General features: G+C 40.3%; 1 protein-coding gene across 1 annotated transcript in view; it reads right to left on the bottom strand.

The window, feature by feature from the left end:
- The window catches only part of ETF1 (eukaryotic translation termination factor 1), a 32834-nt gene that overhangs the window by 9731 nt on the left and 6948 nt on the right, over nt 1–16155 (bottom strand). The window contains exons 3-4 of the mRNA XM_032425221.1: nt 2053–2228; nt 1400–1539 (exon numbers count right to left, since the gene is read on the bottom strand). Of these exons, the coding sequence (XP_032281112.1) occupies nt 1400–1539; nt 2053–2228 (316 nt within the window). The remainder of the gene's footprint in view (nt 1–1399; nt 1540–2052; nt 2229–16155) is intronic.

Below are 16155 nucleotides of genomic sequence, written 5' to 3'. Positions count from 1 at the left end.
TAAGGTTTAGAAATATGAATGAAGCTAGCTTAATAAGTAAGTTAAAGCTAGATAACACGAGTACCAGGTACTATTTAAATTAACAAGACTCAAAATCTGCTTTCATGAAACTAGATACAGGTTAAGTGGGACTGGATAAGACCGTCCCAATGAAGCTTTTGCCAGAGGAGGCTGGCAAGATAGCCAGAGAGAACAGTCTCAACCATCTATGCAACAAACCAAGATCCAACTGGAACTGGACTTCCTGTCAAGTTAGCAGAAATCATCCATTGTAAACTGTGTCGACAAATGTCAGTTCTAATTCCACTGTAGAGGTTTTTCCCTAGGTCGATGAAAAGCAAAAGACTGAACTAGGAGCCAGCTGTGAATTCCTGATTGTTCTACTGTTGACTGATTTAGGTCACTCTAATGAGGCTTCCTCTCCACCCTTAAATTTTATCTTATGGCAGCTCTGTCACTCAAAAGTTTCATGGGGGAAAAAAAGCTCTTACAGTCCTCAAGATTTTAAAATTTGTGAGCTGAAAACTAAGGGTGCTAGAAATACAGCCAAGTATCATGGGTATATAGGGAGAGATGGAGATCTGGTTAGGCAATTATGTCCTCACCTCTAACCAGTTCTCCAAACACTCAGTTTAGCACTTTCTTTTTTTTTAAGATTTTATTTATTTATTTGACAGAGAGCGAGCGAGAGAGGGAACACAAGCAGGGGGAGTGGGAGAGGGAGAAGCAGGCTTCCCGCTGAGCGGGGAGCCCAATGCGGGGCCCGATCCCAGGACTCTCGGATCATGACCTGAGCCGAAGGCAGACGCTTAACGACTGAGCCACCCAGGCGCCCCTCAGTTTAGCACTTTCCTCAAACATGCTGAATGATTATGTCACTGTGTCATGATAAATGTGAAGTCTTTTATTTTTTGAAAACAGCCAGCCTTGTGGTACAATGACTTAGAAAACAGTCTGGCAATTCTTCAAAAGGTTAAATAGTTACCACGTTACCCAGAAATTCCATTCCTAAGCATATACCTGCCTCTCCCCAAGAAAACATATGGTCACCCAAAAATTCATACATGTGTGTTCAGAGCAGCATTATTCCTAATAGCCAAACAGTGGAAACATTACAAATGCCCATCAACTGATGAAGAGAAAAATAAAATGCGGCCAAGTATCATTTGGTAATAAAAAGGGATGAAGTACTGATGCTAAGTTAAAGAAAAAAGTAAAGAGCCACCCACTGTATGGAATGCCCAACCTAAGCGAATCTACAAAGACAGTACAGATCAGTCATAGCCTAGAGCAGAGAGATCTTGGGGGATGGGAATGAGGCGAGGATTGGTAATAACTGCTAATGGGTATGCAGTTTCTTTCTGGAATGATGACAATATTCTGCGCTTGAACTTCTTACCTCTGTATGGAATTTGTTGTCACACAAATACAATGACGTATTAATTGGTTTGAAAGGTTCAAAGTCAATGTTGACTTTCTTTTCTTTTCCTTCTTCTGTAACAATTGTACCACAGTAAACAACCAGGCCATTTGGAGGTACTGCAAAAAACACAATTTCTCTACTTAAATCCACAGTTAATTTTCCTTAATTAATAGAAAATATTCCAACAGTCTACTGTCCCTGCTCCTTATTTTGAATTATTTTTCAAGATTTTACTTTTCAGTAATCTCTATATCCAGCATGGGGCTCGAACTTACAACCTGGAGATCAAGAATCACATGCTCTACTGACTGAACCAGCCAGGTGCCCCATGTCTCTGGCTCCTTTAAATATTAATTTAAATAAAGCAGAAATATTTGTATATCTCTCCTGCAGAATTCTCTCCCTAATTTTGAAAATTCTTGAGATGTTTTAAAAGGGAGGATTTAGGATTTTAAGTAACTACTACTTTAAAGAAAAGTAACTTAAAAAAAAAGGGTTAAATTCCAAGGCCAAAGGGACATTGCTAATAGATGTCTGAAAAAAACCATTAGTAACCAAAAGCATCATGGCAGGATCAAAATGGAAAATATAACCAAGACAAAGTAGAGGAGGAAAATGTTTAAGATTACCTTTGTTATAAAGTTTGAGTCTTTGTTGTACAGACGTAATGGCTCCCAGGACTGAAAGGCGGTTTACTCGTGACTTAATGTTAGATGCAGTTCCAAACTCATCTGCTAACATTTTTGCCACTCGTGAAATCTGGTCTTTGGGAGGAATGATCAATGATATCATGCTTGTGCCATTGCTGTGGAAGAAAGAATAACATTAGAGGTTCAAGTACCACGTAAGTGAAGAGTGAAGAGTTTAAATTCATGCTTACCATTGTAAAGTGAGCTAATGAAATTCCCCTAAAATAGAAACCGATCACTCCCTAGGTGACCAGGAAGGTAGGAACAACACCAGTGTAATCAAAGTATGCCGGGTAGGGAAGAGTGTTCAAAATACGGTAGGTACTCAAGTATTTGTATTTAAATTAAAGGTTTTATTTATTTATTTGAGAGAGAGAGCATACAAGTAGGGGAGAAGCATAAGCAGATGCCCCACTGAGTGGGGAACCTGACGCCGGACTCCATCTCAGGACCCTGAGATCATGACCTGAGCCGAAGTCAGACACTTAACCTGAGCCACCCAGGTGCTCCAGTACTCAATTATTTGAATGAATCTTAGCTATGTAAAGAAAAAGACAGCACTTTAAGGGATGCTCAGGAAACACCTCATTCTTCAAGGGCAAACTGAGAAGCTTTCATAAGGGGGGTGACAACAGGCTGGAATTTGACAGAGTCCATGGCAGAGGTCTGGAATCTGGTGGTTCTTTCAGTGGAAGAAGTCGTCACAGGATGATGCACAAGTCTTTACAAAGTCTATGTGAAAGAACAACTGATTATCACCCCCTTTCAATTCCAGGCTCACCATGAAAATTTATAATCATTAATTTAGCACGCTAAGTAATCTGATAATGGGAAAGGAGTGTGGAATTCACACAAATAATCCCAATTAGGAAATCACACACACACTCTAGGTGTATCTCTAAATGTACTTTACATATTGATCACTTTTGATTTTGAGAAGATATATACACACAGCATACACTGAGGACCTGGTCAATTCTGGGTGCTCGAATTCCAGCTTCCAGAACTAAAAACGAGGACCAAATTCTGAATTATGGAGGGCACTACTACCAAGGCCTTGCCATATGGGAAGACCCTTTTGAGCAGCCACCAACCTCTATCTAACCTTGATACTGATGCCAACATCATCTTTTTTAGCTACATTATCTAAAGATACTTATTAACAGTATCTCATTTCAGTATTTCTAGTTCTACTTGAAGCACACACAAAACTACATTATCAAAACATAACTCATCACTAATCATTAGGATAATGCAAATCAAAACACAAAACCACTTCACACCCATTAAAATAGTTACTATCAAAAAACAAAATAACGTGTTGGCAAAGATGTGGAGATATGAGAACCCAATGCCTTGCTGGTAGTAATGTTAAATCATACAGCCATTATGGACAACAGCATGGCAGTTGTTCACATAATAAAACACAGAATCACCATATGATCTAGCAATTCCACTTCTGGGTCTATCCTCCAAAGAGTGAAAGCTGGGAACCAAACAGATACTTGTGCACTAATGCTTATAGTAGCAACGTTCACAACAGCCAAAAGACAGAACTCAGAAGTCCTTCTATCCATCTGATGGATGAATAACAACACAAAAAAGTGCCATAGGGATAAAGTGGAATATTATTCAGTCTTAAAGGAAATTCTGACACATGCTACAATATGTATGAGCCTCGAACAATTTATGCTAAGGGAAATAAGCCAGATATAAAAATCATACAATATGATTCCACTTATATGAGGTATCTAGAGTAGTCAAATTCACAGAGACAGAACAGTGGTTGCTCGGGGGGGGGAAGGGGAAATAGGGTGTTTGTTGTTTAGTACGGTTTCAGTTTTACAAGATAAAGAGAGTTCTGGAGACTGGTTGCCTAACAATGTGAGTATTTTTAACACTACTAAATTGTATGCTTAAAATGGCTAAGATGGTTAAATTTTACGCTGTGTGTACTCTGCCACAATACAATAGTTAAAAGGTTCCTGTCAGTTGTATTCCTTAAGATACTATTCTCATCTGACTCTCTTAAGTTTAGGAAATGCCAATATAATTAACTCTTAATACTCAAACAGGATGGAAAAGTTACTATTTAAAATATTAGATTATCGGGATGCCTGGGTGACTCAGTTGGTTAAGGGCCTTCGGATCAGGTCATGATCCCCGGGGTCCTGCGATGGAATCCCATATCAGACTCCTTTTTTTTTTCCTTTTTTTAAGATTTTATTTATTTGACAGAGAGAGACACAGCGAGAGAGGGAACACAAGCAGGGGGAGTGGGAGAGGGAGAAGCAGGCTTCCCGCCGAGCAGGGAGCCCGATGCGGGACTTGATCCCAGGACCCTGGGATCATGACCTGAGCCGAAGGCAGACGCTTAACGACTGAGCCACCCAGGCGCCCCTAAAACAACAGATTATCTAGATCACATGGACTTCATCAAAATTAAAAACTTTTGTGCTTCAAAGGACACCATCAAGAAAGTAAATGACAACTCACAGAATGGGAGAAAATACTTGCTAATCATCTAAGGTTCAACAGTTACCACATGATCCAGCCAATCCATCCACAGTATACCATCCTAGGTATATGCTCAAGAGAAATGAAAACATATGTACACACAAAAACTCATGTTCACTGAGGCATTAGTAACAGCAGTCAAAAAAAACCCCTATGTCGGGGCTCCTGGATGGCTCAGTCGTTGGGCGTCTGCCTTCGGCTCAGGTCATGATCCCAGGGTCCTGGGATCGAGTCCCACATCCGGCTCCCTCCTTGGGGGGGAAGCCTGCCTCTCCCTCTCCCACTCCCGCTGCTTGTGTTCCTGCTCTCGCTATCTCTGTCTCTGTCAAATAAATAAATAAAATCTTTAAAAAAACCCAAAAAAACAAAAAAAACCCTATGTCCAACTAATAAACAGGTAACAAAATGTAGTATAATCATATAATGGAATATTATTTAGCAATAAAAAGGAATGGAGTATGGACATTTTACATTATACCAAGTAAATGCAGTCACAAAAACCCACATATTTTATGGTGTCATTTATATGAAAATGTGCAGAACAGGACTGCCAAGGTGGAATGGGGAATGACTAGTAATGGGCATGGGGGAGGGAATGGAGGGAAGGTCTTTCTGGGTTGATAAAAATGTTCTAAAATTAGATAGTCGTGATTGTTGCAGAACCCTTGAAAAACCAGTAAACTGTGTCCTTTAAAAAAGGGGGTAATTGGGGCACCTGGGTGGCTCAGTTGGTTAAGCGACTGCCTTCGGCTCAGGTCATGATCCTGGAGTCCCTGGATCGAGTCCTGCGTCGGGCTCCCTGCTCGGCAGGGAGTCTGCTTCTCCCTCTGACCCTCCCCCCCTCATGTGCTGTCTTTCTCACTCTCTCTCGCTCAAATAAAATCTTCTAAAAAAAAAAGGGGGGAGGTAATTAAGAGGGTGCCTGGCTAGCTCAGTCAGAAGAGCATGTACCTTTTAATATTGGGGTTGTAGGTTCAAGCCCCACACTGGGTGTAGGGATTACTTAAATAAATTCTTCTAAACAACAGCAGCAGCAAAACCCCAACCCTCCCCCAAATGAGGGGGGCTGTAATTAGGGGTGCCTGGCTGGCTCAGTTGGTGGAGCATGTGACTCTTGATCTCAGAGCTGTGAGTTTGGGCTCCATGCTGGGCATAGAGCTTACTTGAAAAATAGATAAACAAGGGCTCCTGGGTGTTGGTTAAGCCTCTGCCTTCATTCGGCTCAGGTCATGATCCATGATCCTGGAGTCTGGGGATCAAGCCCCACATTGGTCTCCCTGCTCACTGGGGACTCTGCATCTCCCTCTGACCCTCCCCCCCTCATGCTCTCTAATAAATAAAATCTTAAAAAATAAATAAAAAGGGAATAATTTTTACAGTATATAAAACTGTGTATCAATAAAGCTGTTATTAAAAAAAAAATCTATCGTAGGGCACCTGAGTGGCTCAGTTGTTAAGCGTCTGCCTTCGGCTCAGGTCATGATCCCAGGGTCCTGGGATCGAGTCCCACATCGGGCTCCTTGCCCCGCGGGAAGCCTGCTTCTCCCTCTCCCACTCCCCCTGCTTGTGTTCCTGCTCTCGCTCTCTCTGTAAAATAAATAAAATCTTAAAAAAAAAAAAATCTACTGTAAAGACTCAGAACAGGATACTCCTTTTAAAATTTCATCTTAAAAAAAAAAATAAATAATAAAATAAAAAAATCTCTTCGTCTTTTAACCTGACAGCCTACTAGAAAAGCCAAAGGTTTTTCTGAGAAATGTTAATTTGTGTTTACTAAATTAACAATAAATTGTTAATTTTATGCTTAAAAAACTCAGTTTTATAAGCAGAATGAGTGGCAATATGAACAGAATCAAATTTATAAACACACATATATACGAAATTAATAGCCCCAAATCTAAGAGCTTCAGTATAAATTGAGCCAATTTATATTATACATATAACTATATTTTATACAGTAAAATTAATTTCACAGATTTGTTTTTTTCCTCAGTATTAGTGGTAAAAAGGGACCTCATTTACACAAGACCCTGCCCTTTCACAAAGTTTTCTCCTAGTGGTAAATCCTACAGGTTCTCTTGTCAGACAGGTTTTACCTATAAGCAGACAAGCTGCCTATCTAGCCCTTCCAACTATCAAAATAGTTAACTCTCAGGTTATCAGCTTATTTTGTATCTCTGAAACTGGCACTGTTTCTGTTGGGTTTCTATTCAAAACCCAGAAGGCCAGTTCATAACTTTTGTGATACTCTCCTCAATACACGCTGATCAATGACAGCACACGTATAAAGTATGCTATGGGCTCTGCTGCCACCCCTTGGGTAGGGGAGCAAGTATTCTAGCCAAACCAGAGAATCAAGCCGACTTATGAAGAGCAGCTTCACTTGGCATCACAAACAATCAAAATGACCACAAAGCAAAGCTGCTTCAAAACAATCCCTTGCTCATGCACACACAAACACACATTAAGTCAGGTGTATCACTCTCATTTTAATGTTCACAGTATAACTACAAAAGGGAACTTTTCTAAATCAGGACAAGGTATCTAGAAATAAAAAATTCTACATACTATACTACCTGTGACCATGTTCCATTTTCTGAACTAGATGGAAAAAGAATTCCCAAATGAAACAAACTGGTATCTCCTATTACAAAAAAAGAAAAATGCTCTTTACAGTCAGTGAGTTCGTTGGATCCTATTTTTAAGCAACCAACTGTAACAAACTGCTATTCTTCCAATAATTTATCTTGCTAGGCTTCTAAAAAGGAATTTCCAAAGAACCTTTCTGATAATTTTTTCTGGAGTTATGTCAAACTTCAAGGAGAAGAGGAGTTTGCTCTGGGAGGGGCTGGAAACATTAGGCAAGTAAATTTAACTTCAAACATGGTCTCTATTTTAACTGCTACCTACCTGTGTCTACACAGGGGCTGTCAATTTATGCACATGCACAATATGAAAATAGAGAAGAATGTAAGACAGATATATTTTAATCCCGACTTTAGTAGCTTGTGCTTGTTTTCAGATTAACAATTCTCAAGAGAACATATTTCTCTACCCTACGGGCTCTTGGAATCTTTAGGGACCAAAGGAGTTATTTCTCAAAAGGACTCAGTTTTTAAAAGCTGACGTGCTCTGATTTACAGAGTAGTTTCCTAGGAGATGGAACTAGCAAAGAGGCAATCAGTAGGGAATGGAATGAGAAGGGGCTCCAAGGATAGCAGGGTTGTGAAGCGCACTTAGCTCGAGAAGCAAACAGGCACCAAACCCCAAAGGATGGAAAGTTTTGAGGCTAAAGATGTTGGGACAAATTCAGTGAACCCAAAATGCCTGAAGGAAATCCTTAAAGCAAGATAATCATGCAGAGGACAAAGCACTGACCTTAAGATAAGCAGCTACTTACTTTCCACTGCAGATAGGTTAAGCAGATAAGCATTCATTAAGCAACTTTGCTGTATAGCACCAAAGCTGGACAACCAACCTTACACTTAGATCCATGTAACATCCTAGAGAGCGCAAAGTAGTGAAGACACCTGAGAAGAAAATCTTGCCACACGTTTCTACTTAAGTAATTCAGAAATGTAGGCTTGCCAAAAAAAAAAAAAAAAAGGTAGCTAAGTTGCTAAATCTGAAACACTGCTTGGAAGTTAGTTTTGGCCTCTTACTCCTTTTGAATTTTTTTTTTTTTAAAGATTTTATTTATTCATCTGACAGAGAGAGACACAGCAATAGGGAACACAAGCAGGGGGAGTGGGAGAGGGAGAAGCAGGCTTCCCGCTGAGCAGGGAGCATGATGTGGGGCTCAATCCCAGGACCCTGGGATCATGACCTGAGCCGAAGGCAGACGCTTAACGACTGAGCCACCCAGGTGCCCCACTCCTTTTGAATTTTGATTAATACCCAAAAAAGTACCTTTCACTAGTTTCCCTTAATAATGCCTCTTTCTATTCCACGTGGGATGGTGGTGGTGGAAACACCTTAAGTTTTTAAATTCACCGTTATTAAGTGGACGGACGGCCTCTACCTTAGAAATTTAAAGGCTACTTTATAATACCTGATTTTTTTTTTTTTTTTGTATGTTGGGTTTAACAGAAGCAGATTAAAGTTTTTCCAGAAAAGTTTCCAAACAAAATAAACGCTCATTTACCCCCAAGGCAAGCCAATCAAGGCTGTTAGACCAGTTTGTGTAAACACCAAAATAAAATCAAGGAAGCTGAATATTTCATTTTAAAGTAACCCAAACAACCCACCGGGAAGTGAAGTAAAGCTTTCACCAAGGAGTTGCTAGACACATATGCAAACTACATCCTTTTTAAATTTTAACATTTTTCATCTACTGTTCTGCTTTGTCACTATATCCTTTTTCCAAAATCAAAAGGCTCTCATTCAAGAGTCAGCGAATTATGAGGTACAGCAATGATTCACATGCAGGTTGTAAAAACTGGGCAAAGCAAGATAAAGCATACATCAATGTGGCACATAAGGCTTCCCAGGGCCTCTGCTCTTGGATTCTTTCTTGTTCTCACCATATTTGGGGTACTTTCCCTTATCAAACAAGGGTTCATCAATGCTTCCAGAGGACTAACTTTTGAGCAACAAAATAGCTGGGAGACAGAAAGAAGTAGTTGTAAATAGATTAAATGCGGACAGTAAATAAAACTAGACAAAACTCAGGAAGGAAGAGAATTTAAATAAAGAGCCGACAGCTTTCCTTCCTTCAGTTTCAAACAAACTTTGAAGTTTCTCTCCCTAAAAAGGGAGGTTATGATAGTGCCACCAGTTATTCATCCAAGGTTTCATGAACCCTGAGCATTATGGACAGGGAAACATGTATAAGGTCACCCGAAGTGCCAGGACTGAAATGCCTGTAAGGTAGAAAATGCACGGTAATCAGAGCAAAGCCTGGACTATGCGGAGTATGTAACTTTAGGTCTCACATAGTTGCAGCCTTTGGAAGGAAACGTGCCTTCTGCCGAATGACGGGCAAAGAAAATCTAGGACTTGTAAAGATTTTATCAAGGATCATCGATAATGCTCAAGAACACTTTAGAAAGATAGCTGAAAAAAAAAAAGTGGTACACACAAGGTTGTCCACTGACAACCACTATTTGCATGAGAACCCTGAATCCTTGAGAGAACTTTCTAAAAGAGCAAAAGAAAAAAATAAACGCTCATATACAAAAAAATCTCCCCTTCCTCTATTCTGATTCAATGGCTCTTGAATAGGCACAATGAGGGTAGTGGTGATTATAAGATTTTCAGAGAGACATTTTTCAGAAAGCCTGATACAAATACAGTTATATCAATTCTGATGTGTAATTAGGGCTGACAGTCACTGGGTCCGGCTTGCTTTCTGCGACTCTAAGCATGATCTCTTGGCCAGCTGAAGCCTGAGATTCCATGACCTCACCCCCACCTAGAGAAGACAAACTGAGCCCACCTGCTGTAGATAAGCTGCTGTCATTTACCCTAGCAGCAATATAACCACAATGAATTGTCCAACTTTTCCAGGACAGAACACCCACTTTGCACCAAATGCCTGCCACCCATCTCATCACCCCTACTTAGCAGAATTACTTTCAGTTTAGGACCAAGAAGTAGACTGCCTACTATACTCTTTGTTGGGATTTAGAGGGTATGCTCCTCAAGGAGCTTTCATCCCAATGTTTGGTAACTGGGCTTGTGCCTAGGACTTGGGTGGCCAAGGATTCCCACCATCCCCTTTTCAAGCTCAAAAGTCTCAAGTTAAATCTCAAATCATTTCTGGGAATTGCTAAGCTAGCCAGATTATATGGATCACCAGCTGTAAATCAATGAGTTCCTCTCCAATTTCTACTGCCTCTGTCCATGTATATTTTTAAAGATTTTATCTATATGAGAGAGAGAGAGGGAGAGGGAAAGAGTGCGAGCGCATGCACATGAGCAGGGGGACGAGCAGAGGGAGAGAAGAGGGAGAAGTAGACTCCCCGCTAAGCACAGAGCCCAGAGATCAGACCTGAGCAGAAGTCAGATGCTTAAATGACTGAGCCACACAGGCACCTCTGTCCATATTTTTTATTCACCACAAGGTTTCTATTTTTCTTTTACCAAACATGCAAAACTAAGTTTAAAGTTTGAGACTACAGCAATCTTTTTGATATGGGTTTAATATGGGAACAGTGTAGGAGGTTTGTTAGGAGCACAGATTCTTATTTTTTTTTAAATAAGATTTTTTAAAAAAAGATTTTATTGGGCGCCTGGGTGGCTCAGTTGGTTAAGCGACTGCCTTCGGCTCAGGTCATGATCCTGGAGTCCCTGGATCGAGTCCCGCATCGGGCTCCCTGCTCGGCAGGGAGTCTGCTTCTCCCTCTGACCCTCCCCCCTCTCATGTACTCGCTCTCTGTCAAATAAATAAATAAAATCTTTAAAAAAAATAAAAAAAATAAAAAAATAAAAAAAAAATAAAAAAAGATTTTATTTATTTATTTTGACAGAGAGACAGAGAGAGGGAACACAAGCAGGAGGAGTGGGAGAGGGAGAAGCAGGCTTCCCGCCAAGCAGGGAGCCCCATGTGGGACTCGATCCCAGGACCCTGGGATCATGACCTGAGCCGAAGGCAGACGCTTAATGACTGAGCCACTCAGGCGCTCCCCTAAAGATTTTAAAAATTTTTTTAAGTAATCTCTACGCCCAACGTGGGGCTCGAACCCATGATCCCGACATCAAGAGTCACATGCTCTTCTGACTGAGCCATCCAGGCACCCCAGGAGCACAGATTTATACAACAGATTTGGGTTCATGTTATGCCTTATCTGCATAACCTACAGCAACTTACATAAATGAATCTCTTTGGGTCTCAGTTTCTACTTTCTTCACAAGGTCATGAGGATCCTGTAATGTATGTCAAGTGCCTAGCATGGATAGCAAAAATTAAGGGGTCACTAAAAGGTAACCAGATGGAACTCCAGCTCCTTGTACCCTACCCCTCTGCTCTTTAATAGCATAGTCAGAAAGAATTAACATCACAGCTAGAAGGGATGGGGAAGTACTTTAGATGGTGGTAAGTCTGTTAGAATCTGAGTTAAGTCCAGAGATAAAAGGTGACTCTGTGGTAGGTGGTAATTACCTTTCTTGGATTAAAGGTCTTACCAAATCTTCCAATAGAACAAATGAACCAAACCCAAAATGCAGTTCAAAATAATATGGTCAGAACACTAGAAATGGTTTTGTAATTTACCATAAGGGAGAAATCCAGAAATCTATTCCCCTCTGAAACTTTAAAAAATTTTATTATATAAAAACTTAAACAGCTTCGGGCGCCTGGGTGGCTCAGTTGGTTAAGCGACTGCCTTCGGCTCAGGTCATGATCCTGGAGTCCCTGGATCGAGTCCCGCATCGGGCTCCCTGCTCGGCGGGGAGCCTGCTTCTCCCTCTGACCCTCCCCCCTCTCATGTGCTCTCTCTCTCTCTCATTCTCTCTGTCTCAAATAAATAAATAAAATCTTTAAAAAAAAAAAAAAAAAAAAACTTAAACAGCTTCATCCTACAGCTGTGGCATGGGTTCACATTATTTTGATATAACCTAGAGTCAGTCACTACTTCTGTCTGGTTATCAGTCACTTCAAAGATCTGACCCCATTTTCTCTTCCACCAAGTATCGAAAACTGAAATAACACACTGCTTACACTATGTCTATATAAGCTTAAGGGCACAAATCACTTTAGCACATGAATTTGATGAATAAACAAACGGTTAATTCCTAACATCAGAAATAAGATCTTCTCTATATAGTCTTTTTTTTTTTAAAGATTTTATTTATTTATTTATTTGACAGAGAGAGACACAGCAAGAGAGGCAACACAAGTAGGGGGAGTGGGAGAGGGAGAAGCAGGCTTCCCGCTGAGCAGGGAGCCCGATGTGGGGCTCAATCCCAGGACCCTGGGATCATGACCTGAGCCAAAGGCAGCCGCTCAACCGACTGAGCCACCAGACGCCCCTCCATATAGTCTCTTCTATGTCAACACCAGAGGTTTATTCTAAACTACCATATAAAATACCAATTAAAAAATTTGCTAGTTTTGGAGAGGAACTAACACTTGCCTAGAAATGACTGACTACCCAGCTTTACCTTTACCAAAACCCCCAAACCATAGTCTTTAATATAACAAAACCAATACTTCCAAAGTGTCCTCTTTTGCTACCCTTAATTTTGTTCATCCTCAACTTGATGCCCTGCCCCCCATCATCTCTGATGCTGGTTGGAGGTGGAGGGGGCTGCTTTTTATAAAGAGCTTGCAGAATACAAAACTAGGAGGGAGGATTCTGTTACTGTTCAAAAGGCTAGACAGTTACTTGAAATTGGTTTATGCAATTGACCTTAGGGTCAGATGCCATTACCAGATGGGCGAAAGTCCAAGATCTGAACATACTGAGACATTAAAGCAGCCTCTATCATAGAGAACAGAATAACTCACCTGTTCCAGCAAAAATTTCCAGCAGGAAGTTTACAAAGGTTCATTTTAGTATTTTATCCTCAACAGTACTAGGATTACTTAGTCATCCAAAACAAAAATGTATATATCTGGTGTATTACTTTTTCTACAATCACAGGCATTTACTTTGTCTTGAAAAATCATAGGGGTGCCTGGATGGTTCAATTGGTTAAGCGCCTGACTCTTGTTTTCAGCTCAAATCATGATCTCAGGGATGTGAGATCAAGCCCTGCATCAGGCTCCACAGTGGGTGTGGAGCCTAAGATTCTCTCTCTCCCTCTGCTCTAAAAAAATAAGTAAATAAAAAATAAAAAAAAAAATTAAAAAAATTATAACAACTTCACAAAGTTAACCTAGTGGAATGTCCCACCAGGGAGCAGCAGAAGCTGTAAACTTTCTCTAGTATTCTTACATCAAGGCAAAGCCTAGAGATATCAATCACAACCAGCTTTAGGGACCAGCATTCTACATGGGACCCTATAAATGAGACAGTTCATCTAATGTTTCTTTACCACAATGCAAGTACTTTTCATTTTTTTTTTTTTTAAGATTTTATTTTAGTAGGGAGAGTCCCCCGATGCGGGACTCGATCCCAGGACCCTGAGACCATGACCCGAGCCGAAGGCAGACGCTTAACCGACTGAGCCACCCAGGCGTCCCGCAAGTACTTTTCAAATAAAACAAAAGCCACTGCCTTCCTGTTACTGTTGTAATACACAGAATGAGCTTCTGCGGAAGGATTTAAAAGCAAGTTGTTTCCCTCACCAGTGATGCTCATTAAGAGTAAATATGTTTGGTACCCAAGTTCTTCCTTGGGTAGATTTGCAAAAAAAAGCATGCCTGTTTTCCTTTTATCTTTGCTCCTGCGCCCAGCACACCTGCTCCCCCTAGTAAAATGCAAACCTCCTTGGACAAGAGTCCTCCTTTCAAAAGGGAATGGGAGATATTTCTACTTAGCAGAAGAAATACTAATCAAAGAACAAGGCAGTGTTGTATAATAGGATCACAGGCTCTGAAACTAGAAAAGTGGGAACAGAAAATCTAGCACTGCCCCTTACTAGGTTGTGGTATCACGCAAGCTACCTAACCTTTTTGTATTTCAATTTCTTCATCCATGAAATGGCCGTAGTAGTTTCCTCACAGAGCTGTTGTGAGGAGTCAAAATGTATGCTACTCAACTCACCTTCAGAAAACTAGTTTTATTACTTCATTAAAACACACCTCAGTCATGAACCTCTAACACTGTCTTTCCTGAGGCTCTTCCTTGCTTAAGTGGAGTCATCAAGGCCAGAAGATGCCAGAGAATGGGGGTAGCCAAGAAAGGAAGAAAACTCTTTTTTAGTAAAAAGCTAAAAATATCCAGAGGTATTAAGGAATTCCTGTTTGGGGATCAGCACATTTTCATTACTTGCAAACTAAAGTTTATTTAGGTTGAAAGGCAAACTGTTGGGACTGTCTTCAGCTCTCTCATGCCAACTTTGCGAACAAGGCACACATGCACAAATGCTCTGCGCTATTTCAATACCCTGACAGCTCACCAACCATCAACCAACACAAAGCTCTTGGATCTAATTTTAGGCTAACTGGCTTTCAATCAAGAATGAATTTCAATTACAATTTCAAAGCTGAAGATCAGTTACAGCTCCACTCCACCACTGTATCAAAGATACTGTATCAGCCAAATAATACTACTGCCCTAGGTAACATTCTACAACAATACTTGCCTCCCCTAGGAAATTTGCCCAAGCAGTTACACAGTCTCTTTCGGTTTTTGAAAATGTCCAACACCTCATTCAAGACCCTAATCATCTGCTTATACCATGCCCTGCTTCAACATGTACTGTGTTATTCTTTAATTACTAACATGGTTCTGGAAATGGTTCATATCATCAATCCATGGTTGTGTGTCAGACCATGCTCTCACTGTATTACACATTTCTTCCAAATGTCCAGTGTCCAGTGTCCAACTTACAGCAGATGTTTGATGAAGCTTGTAAGTTGACTGGTTAGTAGTAAAAATGCATTTGTGGGCTTCATTTTTCATATACCTAGATGTGAGTGTGGGGGAAAATCTAACTTGAAGGCCCCAAATATGGTAGGGAAAAGACAATCTTTTGTTTTGACTAGGACCATTCTTCTTTAAAGGAGACCTTAGAGGATCAAATGAAAATGTGAAAACAGGAGAGCACAGGCCCAATATCCCCAAGTGATCTGCATGACAAGAGGCAGCTGTCAGGCATCTGAAAATGTCAAGTCCTCTGAAATGGATAGGAAGGATGGTGACAAAAGACAAAGCATACACTGGATGAAAACTTCACGTCTGAAAATTGCTGTTAAAGATACAGAACAACTTGGAGAGTAAAAAAAAAAAAAGAACAAAGCAAACACATGAATACTTATAAGGCACCCATTACATACAAATTAAGTAGACAAAAGAGAAAGGGATGGATTAAAGCACAGAAAATGTGATCAATGTATAATGTATAAGAATCAAATCTGTTTTCATCTTTGTATCTATGAAAATGATAATGAAATTATGGCTCTTAAACTCAATTATGTTTGGGGGAGGTGAGAAAAAAGCAAAAAATAAAATTGCTTAATTTTCATTCACTTATATTCAAAGGAAGAAAAGGTTTCTGTTCAGAATGTGACAAAAATAAGAAAAAAGGGAAGTTTCTATCTTAATAGACAGCAAGCAAGCATTTAGAGTGTGTCCATCCAGTGGCTTAAGATAAAGCTGTTACCAAAGGGAGCCTTCATGCTCTTTGAGGAATGTGCCCACAAGAAACCTAATTTCCAACCTGTTGCAAAGAAGAAACTTGAACCCCTCTAATCCCTTCTCCCCCTCATTAAGGTAAGAGACTGCTGAAGAATTAAGAGATACCTACAGAATGTATCCTATGAGAAGGTTCTATTCTGAGATCCCTAGAGAATTCACTGGGCTCTGAAGAAATTTCTGCTCTTCGTGTTCTCAGTTGGACAGTTCCAGCTGTGGGTCTAGGGAAAAGATGCAGATTTTTCCTTCTGAATCTTCAAATAGGATCTAAGACCATTCAACC

Source organism: Phoca vitulina, unplaced genomic scaffold, assembly GCF_004348235.1.
Source record: "Phoca vitulina isolate PV1807 unplaced genomic scaffold, GSC_HSeal_1.0 scaffold32, whole genome shotgun sequence".
Classification (NCBI taxonomy): Eukaryota; Metazoa; Chordata; class Mammalia; order Carnivora; family Phocidae; genus Phoca; species Phoca vitulina.
This window is presented reverse-complemented; position numbering and strand designations above follow the sequence as displayed.